This window comes from Protopterus annectens, chromosome 10.part0 (assembly GCF_019279795.1).
Source record: "Protopterus annectens isolate FY-2018-M chromosome 10.part0, PAN1.0, whole genome shotgun sequence".
NCBI classification, from domain to species: Eukaryota; Metazoa; Chordata; order Ceratodontiformes; family Protopteridae; genus Protopterus; species Protopterus annectens.
Window position 1 is genome coordinate 1,137,376,138 of NC_056744.1, and position 25,612 is coordinate 1,137,401,749.

At 38.9% G+C, this 25,612-nt stretch overlaps 1 protein-coding gene across 7 annotated transcripts in view; it reads left to right on the top strand.

The window, feature by feature from the left end:
* The window catches only part of NEXN (nexilin F-actin binding protein), a 955,560-nt gene that overhangs the window by 523,288 nt on the left and 406,660 nt on the right, over nt 1-25,612 (top strand). For 6 of the 7 annotated variants that reach the window (XM_044085869.1, XM_044085863.1, XM_044085865.1 and 3 more), the window contains exons 3-5: nt 7,078-7,269; nt 8,462-8,549; nt 8,657-8,805. In XM_044085869.1, the coding sequence (XP_043941804.1) occupies nt 7,078-7,269; nt 8,462-8,549; nt 8,657-8,805 (429 nt within the window). The remainder of the gene's footprint in view (nt 1-7,077; nt 7,270-8,461; nt 8,550-8,656; nt 8,806-25,612) is intronic. The other variant, XM_044085866.1, reaches the window with a different exon arrangement.

Genomic DNA, 25,612 nt, shown 5'->3' on the forward strand with positions numbered 1-25,612 from the left:
TATCCATTTGTTTCATGGGGAAAACATGATCAAAGTAAAAAAATGAACAGCAAACAAGAAACAAGCTCAAGATAAATTGCTTAAAGGATTAGTGCACAGGTTATGGACTACACATGATATATTGGTATTCTGTTTAGTTTACGGATAAAACCTGCAAAGGTGACTGCAAGTCTCTAACAAATGTAATGAGGTTCTGAAAATACTGTAATCCTGTCCTTTATTACAAATACTGTCATATGCATTTCAATACCTAAGCCTTATACGCTATCTAGTTATGTAAATATTCACTGCATGGCAACAGCAAAAAGGCTTTCAATGTTGGTAATTCTTTAACAGTGTGCTTATTAAAGCTTACTTGCATCTTACAATCTCAGACAAGCTTACCTGATGGTTATTAAAGCATTGCTAGTTAAACACAGACCAACAGGCACTGCAACAACATGCATTTTCTGAATAAGAAGAAGCATAAATCAACAGTATAAAAATATGACAGAAAACCAGAATATTCTGCAAAACAAAGGACAGATGAAAAGCCACTGTAGTACTTGTGTCTACCTTGGATAGGGGGATGCTCTGCACACTTACACTGCATAACTGCTCCTTGTCTTGCTTAGACACATCTAAAGTCAGTACATGGGGTAGTGGGGTACAACAAGTATGTCACAATTTGAAAAGTCTCTGGCTGACTGGGATGACCCTGACACATTTGTCATACCTCTCAACCTCAGAGCAAGAAATCTGTACAAAGCCATAAATAGAAGTGGGACAAAGGCCCAAAAATAAGGACAGTTTTAAATATTGCTCTTATTAACTTAGAATGATAATAGAATTGTAGGTGTTGCATTAGTATGAATTTTCTGAAGAGTATAAAATCTGAAACTCAAATGTCTGTCATTATTTTCTAATTCAATCTTTAATGATTTGCTACTAATTTGACAGAATACCACAATTTTATAAAAAACGGACCAATAATGTGATGCAAAAATATAAAATAGCCACACAATACAGCTGGGAACCTGTCAAAGAAGGGACACTTTTTAATATTAGTGCTGTTAACTTGAGCAGCTGACCCAATAAGAGAATCTACATGCATTTCTGAAATTAAAAGTAATCTATAACTCTGATCATTACAATTACTTATTAATTGTAAACCCTCCATGATTGCATCCAACTTTGCCATTTTACAGAGGGATTATTAGGAGAAGAGCAACATTTTGAGCCAATATCAAGAACAGTTGAGAGGTTTGGATGTACCCAGTTCCACGTACCTCTCAACCTCTTAATGCAGGAAATCTGGACAAGGCCAAATATATTGGGGGAACATACAAACAGTACTAAAAATTGCTCTTGTATAAACTTAGTTGACAGAATAACAGGTCTTGCTTTAGCATGCATTTTTCTAAAGGGTATGAAGTCTGAAACTCAATGTCTGTCATTATTTAGTGACTTCATTCTTAAAGGATTTGCTAGAAAACCACAACTTTTATGAGGAACAAACCAAAAATAAGAAGCAAAAATCTATTCATTCTGCAAAAATCTGGACAGTTGAGAGGTATAGTTTAGCCAAGGCTGTCTTTGTTTGGTCGAATGGGGCCTCCCAAATTTTCTCTATCCAAACTTAATAGTGTATCACAAATCAATACCTTAATTATGAGCCATATACACTCTGTCTTTCAAACAGAGAAGTGGGGTTTTGAGCTAAGAGGCGAGTTGCTCTTCATGTCGAGACTTAGAGTGTCTTTTAGACAGATAGCACTTGAGTAAATCAACTCTAAACTACTTAAGCGCTGTTCCCCCTTTAGCCCATAGTAGTAAGCATCTGGAACCAGGGATTTGCACTTTACAGCTGTCTCTGTAGGCAGCTTGGTTGTAATGACACAGTGTAGCAACTGTCTCATGCTTTCATGTTTGCTGACAACAAACAAACTGCCACAGTGTATGAGAGATGTAGTTATATAATGTTATTGGAGGCATAGCTCTCACAAGAAGCCATTACAGATAACAAGCAGGTTTTCAGTATCACATAACACCACAGTAAACCAATCACACACAGCTCAAACCAAACACATAGACCTATATACTGTATGCTTAAAAGTAACCTACCTAAACCACAAAGATCTCCTAAAAAACAAGTACCCTCAGCAATCTCACAAACATATGACATATCATACCCACCATAAAATATACATATGAGTTACATTGATTTGGTTCAAAAGCCTATAAGGCAAACCTCTACACAGTCCAATATCCTAGTCATAGGTAACTCCATAGTGAGAAACACCAATGTACCACTCACTAGCCTTTGCAAGGAATGAGTAACAGTTAGTTACTTACTGGGTGCCAGAATTCATCATATCACACATGCAATTAAGTCCTGGCACTGCAAGTACTCATATGGCACTGTCATAGTGCACGTGGGTGTGAGTAACTCGAGGCATAACTCCCAGACTGTAAGAACACAAACATGATGGAGATCTTGGAATATGAATCCAAGGCAGGTGTGAACCTAGTCTTAAGCAGCATTCCAGCATTCTACCATCACCAAAAACAATGCCAAAATACCAACAAAAGATTAATCACTTTTGGCTTAGCTTCTGGACTCATTCAAAGGGGTATAATATATACCTGCCTGGGAGGCAATGGTAGACAGTTCCTAATTGTTTTGCTATGGATGGCCTGCAGCTGTTGCTCCAATGGCTTTTATATATTGGCTAAGTCCATGTCTTCTCTCATATTGCCTTTTTAAGCAACTTCAGTCTTCTAAAGCTTCCTAAATAACAAAAACAGAATCTGTATAGCATAACTATATTGCTGCTAAAAGCTAGGAACCTTAACAAAAAACTTCACTCCCTATAAGCACTTGTTACCCTGAAAACCACTGATATATACATCATTACCGGGATCTGGCTCAAGACCAATAAGAGCACTCCATCAGTGCAGGATTTCAGTGCTTACCGCACGATCAGGCCCATCGCATTTGATGAAGGCACTAAAGGCAGCAATGCCTCATATTCTTAAAAAAAAATCACTACAGACTTGTTAGGCAATATAACAACCTAGAACTCCCCACATACAACTTACTGTTAACAAAACCCTTTGTGATATAATCGCTAACTATAGGACCTCATTTATATTTCCCACAGCCCGCACCTCTTACCTAAATAGTATGGCGTCCCTATGCATTAAGTCAAACACCATTCTCCTAGACTTCAGCTACTCATACATTATTTGGGTGACATACATCCTCAAACATGTATTCCCAGAAATTTCTGGACTTCATTGATGTAAACTCTCTGGACCAATTAATCTGCACATGAACCGGGGCAATAAAATCCTGGACTTGGTCCTTGCTGGTGTGGGATAGCTTTTCTACTGATTGTCACTTCCCCCTGGTCAAATTAGGCCAGAGCTCATAAGACTGAACCAGGAAGCCTTTTCCAATACCTCCATATTCAGGTATTATGCCAAGGCTAATCTACTAAATCAGTGTGATGGCCAGACCAAATTCAAAATTCCTGTCCAACTTGATGACCCCACTGCTGCTGCAAATTTCTTTGCACATGTAAGTAGCTGCATAGACACATCTTTCTACCGCCAAAGTAAATACAGTGCAAAATTTAAGAATAAACTGCTTTGGTGAAACCCAAATGTAAACATGCTCTATAATAAAACAAACAAAAAAAAAACTCATTGCATGCAAAAATAAATTTAACTCTCAAGATGCTAAAAACACTTTTAATAAACTAAACAGGGAACTCAGGGCCTTGATAAAATCAACCCAAACCAATATGAAGTAAAAGTAGCTGCCCAGACAAAGGATAACCACAAAATCTTTTTTAACTAGTTTAAAAACCTCAGAATCACTGCCCAGCACAATGCAGAGCTAATAGTAAATGACATTGCATGCTGGGATCCAGAGGACATAGCCAATCTATTACTGGACTAATTTAGCTATAATTCCCCCATTCCCTCCCCTCCTAGATTCCTAAATCATACTCTGGCATCTACACCTCTCCTCAGATTTCACAAGAAGTCCTCAAGGCATTATTCAAGGCCAAGAACACTACTGCCATGAGTCCAGATAACATGTCAGGCTGCCTCTTGCTCAGTTTGAAACAGAGCTTGTCAGACCCCCTACAGAGGCTATTCAGTATCATCCTCCAACCAGGCTTCATGTTGGTTGAATAGAGGACAGCAGTAGTCATCCACCTGCACAAAGGTGGGGAGACAATGGACAAGGCTAATTATAAACCCATAAGCCTGACCAACCTCATTTGTAAGGCTATGGAAAAGATCATTATGGAATTAATAAATAACAACAGAGGCAACCTAGAAACTCTCAAGCCAGTTCAGGCTCATCAAAGGCAGATCCTGCCAATTTAATCCAGTCAGCTTCTTGGAGAAGGTTACTGGGACAATGGATGAGAGCAAATCAGTGCATATCACATATCTAGACCTATCCATGGTGTTCAACACTATCTCACACTAGGGTAATATAAATAAACTTTCCCAGCTAAATGTAAATCTGTTTGTAACTCGATAAATAGCAAATCAAATTAAAAACAGAACCCAGGAAATTAGCCTGGGCCATTCTACCTTCTCCAAAAGACCTGTCACTAGTGGTATACTGCAGGATTCTGTCCTTGGGTAACTTCTCTTCAGTGTTTACATCTTGGAGGTCAGAGCAAATGTTACAGGTTTATGACCTGACTGAGTTTGCAGATGACTATAAGCTTAGTACAATCACAAATTATCCAGAGGACATCAAGAGCCTCCAAGAGAGCCTTCTCCATACGAGTAGCTGGTGTTAAAACCATAGACTTAAACTAAATGCCAAGAAATGTACAGTAGTATCCTTCAGCATGCATCACATTGACAGTACACCCCTAAAAGTTGATCCTGTAGTAAGGTATCTGGGAACTTATGTTGAAAATGAATTGTCCTTTGATCACCATGTATCCACCATTGTAAGGAAGTCCTTTTGTATTGCAAAGCTTATATCTAAAGGTATGATGTCCATATCCAGGGATATAATCATTCTACTGTAATCAGCTCTTATAATTCCCCTTTCAGCACGTACCTGTCCAAACCTTGTCACATCTGGTACAACTACAGTGTTTCCCTCATTAAAAGAACCACAAGACAAAATCATAAAGCTGCACAAATCATCTCAAAGCCTTGTCTCTCTTCTCAGTACTATACAAGCTACTAAGAGCTTTCCTGTGCCCCACATACAGAGCCTCATCAGAACCTATCTTTGTCAGACCTATTAAACATTCATGGGTCCACTGGTAGTGTGAACACCTTTTCAAAGAGATCGCGTTATCCTTTGAAACATAAATAGGACAAGTTGGAAGGGCAGTTATGTATCATACAGTGTAATGTCACTATGGATCCATCTTCCACTCCATGTAAAGCAAAGTACTTCTCTTACTCTATTCAGACATAATTTGGATGATTGACTGGGAAACCATAAATTCACCCCTGGTTTAGCACCATGTCCCTCATGGAGAGGAGGAAAAGTAAGTATCTCAGCATATCATTTCGACTCTACACAAAACAAAAAGGCTAAAAATCTGCCAGGTGATGTAAGGCTAGGCTTCTTAAGAGCCTCACAGATCAAAAGCCTAGTAAGTACAGGTGAACCTACCTATGAATCTATTAAACTGTCTTTTTTTGTGATTTTTTTTTAAGTGAAATATAGTATACTTTAAATAAAACACACACATATTTGAGGTGAAATTGCTCTAGCATCAGTAGCCCGCAGAAAAAAAAGATGAATGAAATAATACAGAATACTTTTTCCCATACTAAATCATTGCCTGTGCAAGTTGTAATTGTGCACCAACAATGGTTCAGTTTTTTGGGAAGTTTCTCCCTTCTTTGAATTGTTGCAACTATGGTGTTGGGGGCTTGCTCCCCTTGCAAAATAAATAAATAAAATGAAAAACAACTTTTCACCCTTTTGTTTTTTTTTGAGTGGGGGCATTTTTTTCTTTTTCTTCTTTTGAAATGTTCATTTTCTAGAAGTTGACATTTCATAGTAGAAACATATATGTGTACAGAGAGAGATTAGATAGGCAGATATGTATATATGTGTATATGTATATATTTTTAATAATTACATATAGGTATTAATTTCTTTATGCAGAAATTCATATCTTTACATGTCAAGGCATCTGATGTAACTTCTGGCTATATAAATCATTATTGCTTTTTTCACCAGGAAAATATATAATCAAACCTTGCAAGTAATGTATTCTGTTTTTGTTAAAAAAAGATTTATCTGGATAAGGTCAGTGCATGTCTCGTGAGAAAAAAAGATTTTTGAGAAAGCTTACATGTTTAAGTAGTTTCATTGAACATAATTTGCAGTATATCAGAGTATAACTTTTGTTAAAAAGACATTTTGTTTGTTTATCAAGTGTTTATTGTTCTAGACAGTAATGCATCTTCACAACACCTGTAATAAACTCATTAAGACGAAGAGCAGTAAGTCACACATATTTACTCAGATGCTTGCCTGCAGTATTTGTAAGAAGTTTACTGTCTCCATCAGGTAGTTTTATGTTTTAAGCAGTTGGATTTGTTTTAATGAGAAAGGAAAGTGTTCTAGCAGGGTAGAAGTTGTTTTAATATGTTAGGTAACAATATGCATTACATTCAAGAAACTTTGGTCCTAGACAGTAAAAATAAAAGTGATGTTTGTTCACCTTTTCCCACATTTCTACAATATGTAGATGTTACTATTTCACATAAGTTTTAAGAGTACCTCATTCGAGATGTTTTCAGTCATGTAGACACAATATACTTGTGTTTATTATTTTGTCTGTTTATAGAGGCAAGTTATCAGAATTTGGACTTAACTTTTTATTCCATGTCTGGATTATTCAGTCATATTTTATCACATACTTGTATGTAAAATATACAAACTATGAATTTTAATGTAGTATTAAAATATCTCACTGGTGATGTCAAAAAAATAATTCAGAGCTAATGAACTCCAGAAGAAATCTACCTTTTCTGTCTAATCTATCTTCTTTTTTCTGTTTCTTTCTTTTCTGTTCTTTTAAAAAGATCCTCCTTTCTTCAACTAAACCTGTTCAAAAATCCTATGTGCCCAAACTTGGGAAGGGCGATGTAAAGAATAAGTTTGAAGTCATGCAGAAGTCAAGGGAGGAGAGGAGTCAAAGACGATCAATAGAAGAGAGGCAACGAAGAAAGGAACAGTATATTAGAGAGAAGGAATGGAACAGGAGAAAACAAGAGGTCATTCACCTGAAAGATTGTAAAGCTGATCGTGTTTTGTCTGTATTTCTTCAGTCTTTTAATAATTCATTTAATTTCACCTACACACACACACGCACACACACACATGCCTGTGATTGGTCCATTCACTATTCCCTGATCCTGGCATCAGAAGATGCCTGGAGGAAAAGACAAGAAATGGGAAAAGTTTCCCTCGTCTTGTGGCAGGTAAGGAGTTTGTATTATACTCCTAACAACCTTCCACTTCTCAGTAACCAGGTGTGTTATGATGTCTGGCTATGCCAAGCTGTTTGCAAATATGTGTGCTGCACTCTTACAGTGCTGGGCTCATATGCTTACACTTCTTGACAAGGCTCTCACCCCAAGACCCTGTGAGATAGTTGAGCCATCCCTGGCCTCTCATTCTCTTCACAGCTCTCAGGCCACTAATTAAACCCATGTCATGAGTACCTCCATCATACTATATAATGAAGCTGGTGATTGTGTGTCTTTGGTTCTTTGCTGTCTTCCTTCTGTCTGTTTTGTATAATTTCCTTTTTTATATTTATTCATTTTGTGTTATGTGATAGAAGGTTAGTTGATAGTTTTCTTTTCATTCTGTAATGGAAAATAAATTATATTGACTGTCTTATGCAATAGTACCTCTCCATTAGCTGCGCTTTTTACAATTATTTAAATGTTGCAGTGCAAGAATCACATTAAAATGAAATGTTGTAATAAGTACTACATAAGGAATTTAGAAAAATACCTCACTGCAGATTGTAATTTAGGTGATAGAGTGCTTTGAGATATTCTTCCAAATTTGTTTGTAGCTTTCATGTGCCTTTTCCAATTACTTCAGATAGAGCAGCGTTTTCAGTTTATTTTGTTAGGATATTAAAAAAAAACTTGTCATCAAAGGCACACTGTTTACAAGATTGTTTCTTTGTATATGGAAACACCAAGGGATGCTGTATTGTTAACTATGGTGCAACTTTCTAAACTTGCAGTGCTGAATTTTTGACAGAACCGATTTGTGCATACAAAAAATTAATAAAAAAAAAAAATGATTCAGTTAGTTGTGGTGGGTATATGTACATTATGTTTATGGCGTTGCGACTTAGCACCTGGAATAGGGGTCTCATTGTGTTAGCAATGAATGAAATTAATAAATTAAATTAAATTAAATTGTTCTATTTTAAAATTTCAACAGCTGAAACAGTTACTTGCTTCTGATGATGATGATGATGAGGAAGAAAAAGCCAGTAAGACTGACAAAGGATATGTTCCAAAATTAAAAGGTACTACATACACTGAATATTTTTGGAAAGCCAACCTCATTTTACTGCGTTTGAACACTTTTTTGCTAAAATAAATGAAGATAATTAAAATATTATTGCACTTTTAGGAACTGTTAAAGGCAAATTTGCAGAAATGGAAAAGCAGAGGCAAGAAGAAGAAAAGAAACGGATGGAGGAAGAAAGGCAACGAAGACTGCATCAGGACTTGATAGAGAAGAAAAAGATACAGCGTGAGCTTTTAAAGAAATCTGCAGAGGTATGTGTAGCATAATGTTTTTTGTAGTGTGTCCTGAAACACAACTTATTAGAATAGCCTTTTTCTGTCTGTAAAATGCTCATAGAAAGTTTAGTTGAAATGAGATCAACTGATACCCACTTCAATAAACCCAGTTAAACAAAAACAAAACAGATGACTGCTTTCCTAATTAAGTACAAAACGGGTATTTTCTGTGGAATAATACAGATTATTTTACCCCATACATGCATGGTTACTTTAACCTCTTCATCCACCACTAAGAAACATTTAAATACATATATGTGTGTGTGTGTGTGTGTGTGTGTGTGTGTGTGTGTGTGTGTGTGTGTGTGTGTCTACTATGGAAGCCCAAAGTTTCAACACTTCGAACTTGATATGGTCGAGACCATAAAATCGAAGTTTTGAAACTTCAAATGGTTTAAATGGAGATCGCCGTACAGTGAGGAATGTGAAATTTACTGTTCTCTTCAGTGTAGTGCGATCCCGGAGTTGGTATATTTAATTTGCAGGGGGTGTGGGGTGCAGGGGGGGGCTTGCCCCCTGCATAAACATAAAAGTAAAATTTTGTTTTTACTTATTTATTGATTTATTTATTTATTTTTGAAGTTTCAAAGTTTCAAAACTTCGATGTTATAGTCTCAACCATATGAAGTTCGTAGTTTTGAAAGTTTAAGCTTCCAAAGTGTATATATATATATATATATATATATATATATATATATATATATATATACACACACACAGATATATATGTATATATATATATATATATATATATATATATATATATATATATATATATATATATATATATATACACACACACACACACACACACACACACCTACATAAAATTAGGTAATTCCAAGATCAGTGTCTCTCATAAAAATATTCTCACTGCACAGTTGGCAATATTATGGCAAATGATGTTTTGCACTATGCAATGGTTAGAATCCTATTTACAGTTGATGGACACAAATTTACGCCAAAGTCATCATGTACAGCCCTGCTCAGTTTGGAAGGTGAGCTCTACTAAGTATTTGAAAAGGGTTTACAAGAACCTTTAAGCATGTCTCCTTAAAGGTGCAGAGCATGACTGTCTCCTTAAAGGTGCAGGGCTTAACTAGTATTGTTCCTCTGTTCCCATGTCCCAGTGCACAATGGCTTAGTTGAAAACAGTAACACAGCAGTACTATGCAGCTAGGCTCATGGGGAAAACTATATTTTACCTAAATACATGCAGTCAGACTTACAAAGAGAAAACTGCTGTTAACTGGATGAAAAAGGTAAGCTTCTGTGAGTCTTAGTCAAAAAAAGTGTATCAGTCACTAAATGTTGCAGTTAAGCTTGTAGTTGCAGAATTTTACAAATAATTTGGTTTTACACCTAATTATAGTAACAGAAAAAATAAATGCTAAATGCAATGTGTAACTAAGTAACACTAGCAGTTTTTGTACTCTGTTATTACACTGTAACCAATGACCCTGGTTTGGCTTAAAAGTTATAAAGTACATAGTACTAAAACAGCAAATAAATACATGTAAGAGTGCACTTGCATATAGTGTCAGGATCAAACAATTGTCCTGCAAAACATACAGTCAGCTGTCAGTAGGATTTTTTCTTACATGTTTCCCGCAGATTAGGTCAGCAAGCATGAGTATTATATGGGGCAGTGAGTCTGACTCAGACATGGGATAAGGATCAGAAATAACTCCATGCAGTTTAATGTCTAGATTGACCTTATCTAACATGGATGATTTTACCTTTAAAACCAGTAAGTCTAAAGTTAATGGAATGCTATTTCCTGTATTGACTTTGGACTGGTTATTTCCGTGAAAAAGTCAACCAAAATATAGTTAAGACTATAAGTAACAGTCATCTGGCTTTGTTTTTTTCTCTCTATACCTTCCCAGTCATTTCCCATGCTTCTTTGTCTTCATTCTCCCCTTTTGATCTCTGCCCTCCAGGTCATAAAGCTGACATCTCCATCTTCTATGCCTTCCATTTTCCACCTTGCATTCTCTGTTGTTGTCTTCTTCCCATTTCTCATATGTTTCCTCTTCGTTTCCGCCTTTTTAATTCTTCCTTCTCTCTCACTTCTGTTTGGTGATGATTAATCCATTATCTTTTTAAATTCACCACTCTCCTTTTCAACATTCTGGTCTGTCTTTGTCCTCTACACCCTTCCCCTTCCCACAGGGTCTTTAGCACTAGCCCACACCTGGCACATCGTGCCCAGTTCAATCCTGTCCACTCTTCCAGCACATGCTTCTGTCTTGCTTATTTTCCTGTATACTGCCATTTCTTCCTAGTTGCTGGATAAGAACAATCTAATGCACTTAACTGAATACTCTGAATTTCTATGTTCCACATGATCTTCCTGTTGTCCTGCTCTTTCATTCATGCTCATCTTTTAATCATCCTCAATTTTAGTTTTATGAATTTCAGTTTGTCCTCAAATTAAATAAAACTAGTAATAGCTAGTAATGCAAAATGTATCAGGAAATTATGTGTTTTGCTTTAAGCACATAGTAAGACAACACTCCCAAGTAAGCACTGACTGCTATTTCACCAGGTCAACTAGAATCAGAGTTCATATGATGGTCACCCTACTGTTAGAAATTACAGAAATCATGAATAAATTATACTAAAATAAATTTTTCATTGCTCTGAAATAGTTAAAAATTAAATCGCTACTCCCCTGGCTCATAGACTGACCTAGACATCCCAAGGGTAACAAGCAGGTGAAGCACTGGAGGAGCAGGTGAGGGAGTGGTAGGAACGAGCAGTTTTGTTGGCTGTCACTGTCTCAAAGGAGGAGGGATTTCTTCCTATGATAAGGACATATCCCTGGTGTTGGTGCCACAATCATGGGACAGGCTAGCATTAACTTCAACATTATAGAGAAAGAGGCTGGAGCTAACTGAGTTTAGGTTATGTATAGTGATGCCTTTGACATCACTAGCTGTGTCCAGTTAGGGTATAGCAAAAAAGTCCCCTGGCTTGCAGGACTAGCATATGTGATGATACAGGCTGCTCTGTTCCACTTCAGCACCTCAAATGGACAATGGAACAATCTCAGCCCTGGGAGATAGCACTGTAGACACATGGTGCAACCAGGCAGCTGATGGTCAGCTGAGGGAGGTATACAAATTGGGTAAAAGTTAAAGCTAAACTAAATCCTGTTAGTGTCATCCAAAAGCATAAAAAATCACTGTATCCATTTAGGGTGGATGGTAAAATCCCAGCAGCCACTCCCTTCTGGAGCGCACTGAATATATGCTTTCCAGAAACCTTCCATGTGCTCAAGATAAAAGGTGACAGTCACACAAATCCTAGTACAACACTTGATACTGGCACAACCCTTTTAGGCAGATAGTTTTAAAGGCTATTCCTAGTGCTGCAAATGACAGTTATTTTTTTCCAGATACTGACTGAATCTTCTTACTGCCCTAACTGTTTTGTTCTACTGCTGACAAATTCAGAAGCTTGCATGTTCAAGTCAGGATTCCAGCAAACGGTTTTAACTTCCTGTCTCTGCTGACAGCAGGCTTCGCACAAACATTTGCTGAGGATAAAAGGCAGCAATCTAAAAAAAGCACTGTTCAGGATCGTATAGTATTATCAACATTATTTCAAGACAATTTTGAAGAACTGCCTACCACCCTATAAGCCCCATTTCCATTTTCCATCATCAGATACCTAGAATAATGCCCTTATGCACTGTGTTTATTCATGTGAGGTAATCTAGTCAAATCATGCAGGTACTATATATATATATATATATATAGAGAGAGAGAGAGAGAGAGATGCATACACTGTGTAGCATGTATGTGCTAGGTCTTACACTCTTATTAAGTTGCTGGTGAACCAGTCTGGAGCATGCGCACAGAATCCAGACTGTCTCCACCAGCAGTCCGGACTACAACATGTGCATCTACTTTTACCCAGCAGTCTATACAGTAATTCTAACTGCATAGACTGGAAGGGGATCGGACTGCAATGTCTGCAGGCAGGGTGGTCTCGCGGGATAACAGCAGATCCTCGGGCACAGCAGGCAGGTTCTCTCGCGGGATAAAGGGGAACGGCAAGTAAGTGTGTGTGTGTGTGTGTGTGTCTGTGAAATGCCCCAGTCACTACATGGTTGTGGGTAGAGAATAAGGCTTGAACCCTGTACCTTGGGCCCAAATGGCAAGAGCCTGAATTCCCTACCCACCACCATTTGTAAAAAAAATGCAGATTTTTGCCTCATATTTGTTCTGTTCCTCATAAAATCTGTGGTTTCTATATGTTTGTTTCTCAACACAGAGTTGTGCAGTTGTGCAGTGGGGCAGTGGTACCATTGTTGCCTAACAGCTACAGGTTGTCTGGTTTGATTCTTGGCTGGGGTGCCTTCTATGTGGAGTCTGCATGTCCTTCCTGTGTTTGTGTGGGTTTGCTCTGGTGTCTTCTCATCTTACAAAGACATGTCTGGAGTGTTTCTTGCTCTGCCAAAAATTGCCTTTTGTTCCAAGTCAGACTTCCCTGGTTAACAAATGTTAAATAAATAAAAATGACAAGGATTGGAATTTCAGACTTCATATTCTTCAGAAAGTACATGGTAACACAAAACCTATTATTGTAGCAAGTTTATAAGTTTATAAGATGGATATTTGAAATTTGTCCCTATTTCTGGGACTGTATTCCCCCATTATTGGCTTCGTCCAGGTTTTTTGTGCCAAGGCTGAGAGCTATGGTGATAACTGAACTCACTGATTATGTTTGGGGGCTGTTTTCCTCCATTATTGGCTTTGTTCAGGTGTTTTGTGCTAAGATGTTGACAGCTATGGTGAGAACTGAATTCACTGAATGTAGCCATTTAAGTTTCAGTCTTCCTCTTTCATAAAATAGATGATTGATTTGGCATAGTAGTATGTTGCTGTGACTGTTTTGCACAGGGTCCTGGGTTCAATGCTTGGCAGTGAAATGTATGGTGGTAACACAGCATTTCATTCTAGCAACTTTCCAACATTATACAAGCAATGTTTAAAATGTGTCCCTGTTTTTTGGTCTTTTGCCCCCCCCCCCCCCTAAATTTTGGCTTTTTCCAGATTTCTTGTGCTGCAAAGTTCAGGGATACAGCTGAGTGTCAAGTAGATTTTACAAAAAGCTGAGAGCTGCAGGGGAACAAAAGTTTAGTGATGCTTATGCTGAGTCTGTTTGCATTGTTAATAGCACAACCAGTAGTATACTTCCTTTTGATGCAGAAGGCTGTGGGTTCTACTCCTGCAGTAGGTAGATGCATTGCTGATACTGTACTGTATTGTAAAGGGGGTGGATGCTGCAGTCCTTTTTGGTGAAGATACCTAGTAACTCTGAACCTGTTACCAGTTTGCCATCAATTCCCTATTGCAATTATTAGATGACTTTTACTTCTTCAGAGATTGTGCATATTTACTGATACTTTGATCATGTTTTCCCCATGAAACAAGTAGATAGCTGTTGTCAGGCTTATCATTTGTTAATGAAACATAGGCAATTTATTCCTCAAGGGTAACAGACACTTTATTTGTAGATGAAACAATGACATATAAAGTTGTTTGCTAGCAGCAACCTCTTCATTAGTTACAGATTTCTTTAATGTGGAATTATTTAGATGACTTTTACTTCTTCAGAGATTGTGCATATTTACGGATACTGGTGGACTGTAGAAGTTTGAGTAGACTTTTATGATAGAAATGTTCTGAATTGGGAAGTTTTGTCGTTATTGGTGTATGCATTTTTTCATTGTTTACTGGAAAAATGTTTTGAATTGGACAGTTTTGTCATTATTGGTGCATGCATTTTGTTTCATTGTTTACTGGAAAAATGTTCAAAACAAATATAAAACGCCCTCACAGCTGTACTGTATTGTACAAGGAATATAATTTAATAAAATCAGAAAGGTGTATCAAAGACCACGTGTATGTTTCATGTGCAAGGGGCCTATGATTTGAAAACAGCCCAAAGTTAATCTTTATCTGTCACTGGCAAAATGTATTTTCTTTGAATGTGGGTTTCAATGAATGTGAGTTTCAAGGGCAGAGAAGTTTTAATGCTAAGTCTGTTTTCATTGTGAGATTGCATTGCTTTGTTTAGCAGATGTCTTAGTGTTTGTGCTGTAAAATGCAAAATAAAACTTTCAAATGAAGTCCAAATCATCGTAGAAGTAAAGCAGTATTCACATTAGTGTTTATGGTAAATGGGATGAAATAGCCAAGTAATGGTTCCTTGGAATAGCTGAAGGGGGGAGGCTCCATTCGACCACGATTTTGTGAGGGGGAAGGGCGGCAAACTCAAAGACAGCCCCAGCTGAACTATACCTCTCAACTGTCCAGATTTTCACAGAATGAATAGATTTTTGCTTCTTATTTTTGGTTTGTTCCTCATTAAATGTGTGGTTTTCTGGCAAATAATTTAGGAATTAAGTCACTAAGTAATGACAGACACTGAGTTTCAGACTTCATAACCTTCAGAAAAATGCATGCTAAAGACCTGACCTGTTATTCTATCAACTGTCTCAGTTTATACAACATTTTTTGTACTGTTTATAAGTATATTTGGCCTTGTCCAGATTTCCTGCATTAACAGGTTGAGAGGTATGTGCAAATATATTGCTTTAAAGAATTAGGCATATCCAAACCTCTGAACTGTCCCTGATTTTGGCTCAAAATGTTGCTCTTCCCCTAATAATCCCGCCGCAAAATGGCAATTTTGGAAGAAAACGTGGAGGGTTTACAATTAAGAAATAACTGCAATAATCAGAGTTATAGATTACTTTTATTTCAGAAATGCATGCAGATTCTTTTATTTTGTCAGCTGCTCATGTTAGCAGTACTAATATTAATGCAGATTCTTTTATTTTGTCAGCTGCTCATGTTAGCAGTACTAATATTAAAAAGGTGTCCCTTCTTTGACAGGTTCCCAGCTGTATTGTGTGGCTATTTTATATTTTTGCATCACATTTTGGTCCATTTTTCATAAAATTGTGTTTTTTGGCAAATTAGTAGCAAATCATTAAAGACTGAAGTTAGAAAATAATGACAGACATTTGTGTTTCAGATTTCATACCCTTCAGAAATTCATACTAATGCAAGACCTACTACTCTATTACCTTTCTAAGTTTATAAGAGCAATATTTAAAATTGTCCTTATTTTTGGGCCTTATCCCACTTCTATGTATGGCTTTGTCCAGATTTCTTGCTCTGAGGTTGAGAGGTATGACAAATGTGTCAGGGCCATCACAGTCAGCCAGAGACATTTCAAATTGTGACATACTTGTTGCATCCCACTGCCTCATGTAGTGTGACTCTGGGTGTGTCCAAGCAAGACAAGGAGCAGTTATGCAGTGTAAATGTGCAGAGTATCCCCCCATCCAAGGTAGACACAAGTACTACTTTTATTCTGTCCTTGATTTTGCAGAATGTTCGGGTTTGTCATATTTTTATACTGTTGATTTATGTTTATTATTACTCAGAAAGTGCCTGTTGCTCTGTGTTTAAGTAGCAATGCTTTAATGACCATCAGGTAAGCTTGTCTGAGATTGTAAGATGCAAGTAAGCTTTAATAAGCATACTGTTAAAGAATTGCCAACAGTGAAAGCCTTTCTGTTGCCATGCAGAGAATACTTGCATAACTAGATAATGTATAAGCCTTGGGTATTGAAATGCATATGACAGTATTTGTAATAAAGGACAGGATTACATTATTATTTTAAGAAGCTCATTACATTTGTTGGAGACTTGCAGTCATCTTTGCAGGCTTTACCTGTAAACCAAACAGAATGGCAGTCTATCGTCTGTGGTCCCTTACCTGTACAGTAATCCTTTAAGCAATGTATCTTGAGCTTGTTTCTTGTTTGCTTTTCATTTTTTACTTTGATCATGTTTTCCCCATGAAACAAGTAGATAGTTGTTGTCAGGCAGCAGGTCTTTTTTGGATAAGAAACATTTTTACAAGTGGGGGTATCACAGAGATTGCTACTTTCAGCATGTTACCTGGTACTTTAATAAAGCTGAATATAAATTATAATTGGAACTGGAGTACAAGGAGAAGTGGTTTGAGTTGAGTGCTGCTTGTTTTTCTTGTACTTGATTTTGACTGGCATTCCAGTTGTTGTGTCTTTCGGCTTTTCCTGGTTAGGGGTCGCCACAGCGGAACTCCGGTCCGCTAATGATTGGCAGATAGATTTTTATGTGCCGAGTTGCCAGCCCTGATGCACAACCTTCAACGAAGGTACGCCCATTCACGCATGTCTCCACGCAGAAGACACTCTAGCTGAGAATCGAACCGGACAGCGTCTTACTGTGAGGCGACAACGCTATCACAGCACCACCACCACAGCACTTGACTGATGTATTTAAAAACTAATTTATTTTTTCATGCCTCACAGTATTTTTGTTTCCCTCTAGATATTAAGTAAGCTGCCATGCAGCTAATGCATTGAAATATTCTTCTACACTTCACATTGTCTTGATTGCACTCTTATAATGATGGTTTGGCACCCAGGGCAGCATATTTAATTAAAGTTCCAGGTTTTGTGGTCTTGTGCATAGCTCCTCCCCTTTCTAGTTGACCACACCCCTTCCCATTGGCCCCACCCATTCAGCTGTCTCCTGCAGCCCCCCTTCGATTTGAACTCACCAGCCGCCACTGCCAGAACTGGAATATTAAGTTACAGATTACGCTTAGCTCAGCAAATAACATGGGAATGCCTCAGAACCTGCTAAGCAAAGTTTGGCAGTTTATTTCTCTGGCAAACTCCAAGAATACCAGTCTATTGTACTACATATGGCTGTTTTACCTATCTTTCACTGAGACACCCTCATGTTAAGTACCTTGTAAAAGCTAATTAAGATTGATGCCTGATATCCATTGTGCTACAGATTTTGAGATTAACAATAGTCCCACAGTCATAGGTCACAAGATCAAGGAACCACCTTATTATGTAGGCCTACCTTAGACTTTAGTAGAGCAAGCATTTTCACAAACAACTGCAACTATGTGTAGAGCAAGCATTTTCACAAACAACTCCAGCTATGTGTAGAGCAAGCATTTTCACAAACAACTCCAGCTATGTAGGTTTGTCTCCTGGTAAACACCAGGAATCTACACTTCCTTTCATAGTGTAATGCAAAAGCATTAAAAACAATTCTCCTTGCAGCTAGTGCAGGGATACTGGTTGACCTTACCATCCTCTCTGCTCATTCTGTATGATCTGTAGCTTTACCATCTGAGCAGTTACATACTTCAGCTATCTTGACTAACCACACTCCTTAGTCAGTTCTTTTATTAATCACTTAGTTCTATTAATTCACTTTTCTTACTTTTTAGTAACTTTCAGCCTTTTCAACTCTCTTTTGTGTTCTTGTCATCCACATAAACTGTCTTACAAGCTGTAATAATTAAAATGTTATGTTGCATTATTTGCTACATTTATGTAATCTTGATTTAATTTTATACTCTTGTAATATATGTAAATCTGCTCACCTTCTTGTTGCCTGCTCGGTCTTTATTGATGCTTTCTTACTATATGTGTAGCAATATGTAAATCAATTTTAATTTTGTTCTCTCATTATTTTGGGTATCTGTATAACTCAATGGTCGTTACACAAGTTTGTTATTGAAATTATCTCATTGTTTGTGTGCTACTATGCATCTGGTCATTGTACTAATTTTGTGTTTGACTCATGTTGTGGATGAAAACATTTGCATCCTGACTAGTCATTGATTAAATCAGTAGACAGATAGCTGACCTAACAAACAAAACAAACAAAGCAAGCAAACAAACAAATTAATGTATGCAAATACTTGATGTGTACTTCACAACTAGATTTGTCATTGCAGGACAAGTCTGTTGAGCTATTAACCAATAATTAGGCAATAACCTATGGATGGGTGTGGGTAATGCTGGATTTACCCACGGTTGGTGTGGTTGGGTCACGAGGACGAAACCCGAGTGACCAAACAAAGTAAACTGTGGATAAACCCAGCATTGCCCACACCCAGCCATGGGTTATTGCTATTATACAATGACATTATTTAAGAAAAAAATACTTACCTTCCAAAGGTATCCTGGGGCATTTCTGATGTACTGTGCATGTGTAAGGATCGTGTTCCTATGCTTACGCAGTACATCAGTGCTGTGCAGAGGTAGCAATGGCGAAAGGAAGATCTCCGTTGCTTTTTTTTTAAGATATCTCGCTATGTTAATAACATAGCGAGATTAAAGCAACAGAGAGCTTTCTTTCTCCGTTGCTACCTGTGCACACACAAAAAAAACAAAAAAAAAAACAGGAGATATACTAACGGAAAAAGTCCGGGCGACCGGACCTTTTTCCATAAGTATATGTCAGATTTACAATGGGCACGCTGGTTGGGCTGGCCAATCAGTGTGCTCGTTTTTGAATGTTTATGGCCAGTCATTGTATAATTACTATTAACCCCTCTTTATCCTGCTAATACCTTTAAATACCCTTATGTTTTGCTAAGTTATCCCCACATGCCTGTTAGATGCAATAGTCTTTTTCCAGTTTATTAATTGATAATATTCTCACCTATCCTACAGTATTTGTATAAACATGCATACAAATTGAATACTTTTTTGTCAAACCTTAGCTGTACTGTTTATAAAAGTCCTATAGTTTACAAAATTATTGCATGCTTTTCTGCCTTGTAGTAAATTATCCCTCTGTTGACACTATCAGAGAGGCTTACCTTCCTTACACTTTAACTTCCTTTCTCTATCACTTCTCTCTAACAGGGTTTAGTTTTAGTGTAAGGCACTGCGATTGATAGTATAAAAATTTCAGAAAGCAGCCCTACAGTGACAGCAGTCTAAACTGCATACATGTTCTGGCCAATGACTTCTTGAGACCATAAATCTTATGATAAAGTGAGTTAGCATAATTTTTTGTACTGGTGTCAGTTCACAGTCATTTACTAAAGTTGGTGGAATTCAGGAGCATTTTACTTCAATAACATAATAATAAAGTTATTATGGCTCACCACAGATTTTTTTGGTCAGACCATATCTCCAGTACTGTTTATTTCTAGCTGTTATACCTAAGAAATTTTCTCCATTACTGTTTATTTTGTAGCTGTTATACCTAATAAAACTAAGATATTTGGTAATTTAAGGAACATCCAAGACTGTGAGCTGCTAAAAACATTTTATCCTAAATCTGTGGTAGTAATTATTTTAGGCTGCATTTGTATGACTGTGGTCAACTCAAACAGACCGAAACTCCCAAATCCCTCCTTAAAAGAGGCAAATATGCCTAATGGGTCTTCCCAGGTTAAAATCCATCCATCCATCCTCAACCCCTTCTCCACATGGGATTGGGCTCTCACTTTTGCAGTGACAATCATATCAAGCCAAGGTTTACACCACCGGCTGGCTAGCCCTGCTGCAGTAATTCATTTGCACCACTCACTCATGCACACACACTCACCTATGGCCAATTTAGAGTGTCCAGTCCACCTACTTCGTGTCTTTGGAATGTGGGAGGAAACCAGAGCATCCAGAGGAAACCCACGTGACCACAGGGAGGATATGCAGACTCTGCACAGAAGGCACCCCAGCTGAGAATCGAACCAGAGAACCTCTTGCTGTGAGGCGACAATGCTAACTGCTGCACCACAGCGACTGTCCATCTTCCCAGGTTAAAATAACCCTTATAAATAGCAGAATTAAAGAATGGTGTTTATTCTTGTAGCAAAGAAGCAATTAATAGTAATGTAAAATAACAGTTGATAGGAAACATTTCTGTGTGAAGTTGATGGTCTTACCTGGATTTTCACCACAACCGGAAAGGAAGCAAATACTGAACAGACATCATTACTGTTTTTGCCTTATCTTTTCAAAAAAACAAAAAATTCCTTGTTTCCCACCTTTCTAAGCTAGTATAGTCCAGTTTTCAGGCTAGTGCTGAATTCAGGGCTGTGATACTTAGTTTCTGAGTTGCCCATACCTTACTTGGATAGAGGGAAGTTTCTCTGTTCACCTGTGAGAGACAGGAGCTTTGAGCAACCTATCTGTCCCTGGTGGAGTGGTTCCAGCCCAGAAGTTAGTAGTTTATTGGCCATTTTGGGCTAATTTCTATCTCTTTCATTTCTCTACTATAAAAACAACATTTGCACAGTTTTTCACACCAGGCAGTGCCGGTTAGCTACGGTTAAATTATTCCAGGCTCCACTAAGTGTCCTCTTCAGTTTTTCCCTTGAAACTAGTCTAACTGTCAACCTAAGCACTCAAAAAGCATCTTACAACCCAGCACTTGCTCAGACCTAATAGCAAGCACTAATGTACCCTGACACTGATTGCCCAGCAGGGCAAGGCTCTTTATTCACCCCTCACCAACCAAGCGACTAAGCAGATCACTCTACTATTCAGGCATGACCAAAGGGCAACTTCAGGTGCACTCTCCAGTCCAGCTGGTGAGTCTGGGTATCCTGAGGCAATGTTACAACTGCCTCATGTACACAGACAACCCTCTCCTCCTACCACAAAACACTAACATATGCAAGAGATGCAATTATACAGCCAAACTGGAAACTAAGCTGTCTCCACCCAAGACTGGAACAGACAGTCAGGAGGAGAAGGTTAACATTTGTACCACAACTCCAGCCGCACACAGACCTACTAAACCAGCACTGACAAAAAATACACATAAATACACAAAATCATACTTGAAGGCTCTAAATAAAAACCTGTAAAAGCATCAGAGACCTCCAAAGCAGATACCCAAACAACCTGCACTTCCTGTCACAAACCAGACAACACATAAAACACAAAATCAGTGTGCCACACAGTCACAGCCCTTAAGATGAAATAACATATCTATCACACTAGTAATAGGTGACTCTATAGGCAGGCACACTGACATCCCACTCACTAGGCTGGACAAGCAGAAGGTTACTGTTAGCTGCCTGTCGGGATCCAGAATCCGCCACATAACACAAGCACTCAGGTCACTCCAGAACAAGTACAAATATGACTCTGTCATTGTTCATGTTGGTGTGAATGACCTGAGACGAACCTCCCTGGACTACATGAAAAGAGACATGGAAGAGCTCTCTGATCATTTAGCCCAGGCTGGTATGACCCTGACCCTGAGTAGCATCCTTCCCTCACCAAGAATGATACCTCAGTATAAAGAAAAAATGATCAATTTCAACAATTGGCTAAGCTTCTGGTGTCATTCAAAGGGGATCCGGTGTCTGTCAGCCTAGGACGACATGCTTGACAAGCCATGTTGCCTCACAAGAGATGGCTTGCACCTGTCACCTCTAGGCTTTTGAATACTGGCCAAGGCTCTTGCTGCCCCCATAGTGCCTTTTTTAGGCAAGGCTCAAAAGTCAAACCCACCTCCATAAACAGCACAATTAACAAAAAACTGAGGGTTATGCTACTCAACGCCAGGAGTTTAAATCTCAAAATGCACGTGCTTGAAGCACTCCTCAGCATGTAGAACGTCGACATCTGTGCAGTAACTGAAATCTGGTTCAAGGCTCCAGAGAGCACCCCAGCACTACCGGGCTACACCACATACCACACGTTTCGGCCACAGAACACAGACCGAAACACAAAAGGAGGGGGTGTATCCATATTCATCAAGGATACCTACACCTCCAGGTTAGTGGTGCAGCATGATACCTCTGAGATCATCCATGTGCAACTAACATCGGGCAAATCTGCAATGCAAATTGTGGCCTGCTACAGATCACCCTCCATGACCCAGGACCACCACTCCACCTTTCTGGAGACACTGGAAAACATGAAGGTCCTACCAAACACCCTGATATTGGGCGATTTCAATTACCCTACCATTCACTGGGAAAACTACTCGAGTACAAATTTCCAGGCCTAGCGCTTCCTGGAATTCATCAACTCAAATGCCCTGGATCAGCTGGTAAACTCCCCTACCAGAGGTGAAAACATATTGGACCTGGTCATCACCAACATGGGCGACACACCGGAGGTCAACCCATCACTGGTTAGATCACACCATAAACTAATCACTCTGGATGTCCACACCCCACCACCACCCCCAACTAAGGAAACCACATTAAAAATCTTTTCTAAAGCAAACTTCACCTTACTTAAGACAGAGGTGGTAAGTTTCACAGCCCCCACGCTAAAGGATAACGTTGCCCAAGATGCAGAAACTTTTACAAATGCACTCTATGAGCACCTACAAGGATGCATGGATCATGCCATCCCTAGCAAAACCAAGACTCACTCCTCTAAAAGAAGGAAACCAGTTTGGTGGACCCCTGCAATAAACAGGCTATACAATAGAAGGAGGAAACTAGTTCAGAAAAAAAGCAAATCCCAAGAAGGAAAGACATCCCTGATTAGTATCAGTAAGAAACTGAGGTCCCTCATGAAATCTTCCAAGGCTAACTTCGAAAGAAAAATAGCCAAGGATTCAAAAGATAACCACAAAGCCTTCTTTAGCTATGTTAAGAATCTAAGTGGCAACTCACAGATATGCACTGAACTAGTGCAAAATAGCACAAACTGTACTGAACCTACTGATATTGCCAACATCCTGGCAGATAGATTCAGTGCAAACTTCACCCCCCTCTCACCTCCAAAAGGGCCCACAACAACACCGGAAAAGTGTAGTGTCCCAAAAATCACAGATGCACAGGTGAAAACAGCCCTTTCAGAAGCCAAAAACACAGTGTCAATGGGACCAGATGGTGTCCCAGGCTGCGTCTTGCACGAACTACAGAACAAACTAACCCCCCACTTAAACACACTGTTCAACCTCAGCCTCTCCACAGGCTACGTGCCCACAGAATGGTGCACAGCAACGGTTATTCCTCTCCACAAAGGAGGGGCCACAACTGACCCTGGTAACTATAACTCCATAAGCCTGACTAGCCTGGTCTGCAAGGCTATGGAGCACATCATCATGGAACTCATTAACAAAGACATTGGGAACCTCCAAACACTTGGCCCGACCCAGTTCGGCTTTGTTAAGGGTAGATCATGCCTACTAAACCTGGTTAACTTCTTCGAGACAGTCACCAAGGCCATAGATGAGGGAAAGGTGGTTCACACAGCCTACCTTGACCTCGCCAAGGCTTTCAACACCATTCCCCACTCGGGTATAACAGAAAAACTCACCAGCCTGAACATAAACTCCTACATCACGAGATGGGTTGCCAACTGGCTTACAGACAGAACTCACACGGTAAGAATAGCTGGCTCCAGGTCCGACTCTAAACCAGTCACAAGTGGTGTCCCACAAGGCTCGGTCCTGGGACCCCTACTGTTCGGCATATACTTCTCAGAAGTACAGGCAAACACAGGAGGACTATGGCTAACCAAGTTCGCCGATGACTGCAAACTGGGAGCCATAATTGACTCTCCGGCTGACACGGACATCCTCCAAAAGGGCCTTACTGAGACGGACATCTGGTGTCCAAGTCATGGCCTCAAGCTAAATGCCAAAAAATGCATAGTCATCCCATTTGGGAAAAACAAAACACCCACAAATTACCACATGGGTGGCAGCCCCCTTAATACAGAAGAGGTAATAAGAGATCTGGGGACCCAGGTAGATAGTAATCTCTCCTTTGACAATCATATTGCCAAAGTAGTTAGGAAATCCTTCTATGTGGCCCATCTAATTACTAAGGGGTTCACATCTAGAAATAAAGAGGTTATAGTGCCCCTCTACTCGTCACTAATTAGACCCATCATAGAGTACAATGCCCCATTTGGGATGTACCTCACAAGACACTTCCAACAGCTGGAAAGACCACAAAAGGACCTCACCAAGAGGATTACTGGTCTCACACATATGTCCTATGCAGCCTGACTGAAAAACTTCGGCTGTACTCAGTGGCATATCGCTTACTCACAGGTGATCTCTGCCTGACTTACAAAGCCATGTCCAACTCAGAACTGATGGACATGCTCCACCTAAAGAAATCCAAGTCACTGCGAGCCACGCGCTCTAGTGAGCTAAACCTCGCCACAACAATAAATAGAACATGCTGGAGGGATAGATTCCTGTAATAGAGACTCCCCATGCTTTGGAACAAAATTCCAAATTACATCAGGCAGAGCCCCTCACTAACACTCTTCAAGACGAAACCTTGACGAGTGGATGGGTAACAGAAAATACACCCCTGGGATCACTTCATTGGCTCTGCTTGACAGAGGATCAGTTAATTAACCAATGGGGCGGCGAAAGCCGACACACTCTGGCAAGGCTTATAAGTGCTCTCGGACAGATAGCCTAGTACCTACCTATGAACCTATTACTTCACTGAGAGTGTGGTATAAAAGAACATATGTAGAAGAGCTGATGGGGTCTGTGTGGAAAATCAGTTCAAAATAATTCAGGAAACTTGCTTTATTTCTACAACTGGGACACAAAGATGAGAATAAGAAGAAAAAGAATGTCACATTGAAAGTTGCATATGGGAATGATTTCAGGCTGAGAAATAGATAATGAATTAGCTGGCCTATATGTCATATTTTGCAGCTGTCCATGACATAAAGTAACATTACAAAGAGTATAATACTGCACAATACAATAGCTTTGCATTCTTACACATGCTCTGTCACCTCATCCACAGTGTTAGTTGTAAAGATACAGGAAATAATTTTTCCTTCATTACAAATTGTTCATAATTATCCTCTTCAAAAGAGTAAGTGCCCTTCCCACTGACACATTTTCATCAGCTAGTACCATGTCCATTTTATCAGTCCGGGTTCCAATTTGTTTGTATTAAAATGAAAGACCTTGTTAAACCATCTTAATCC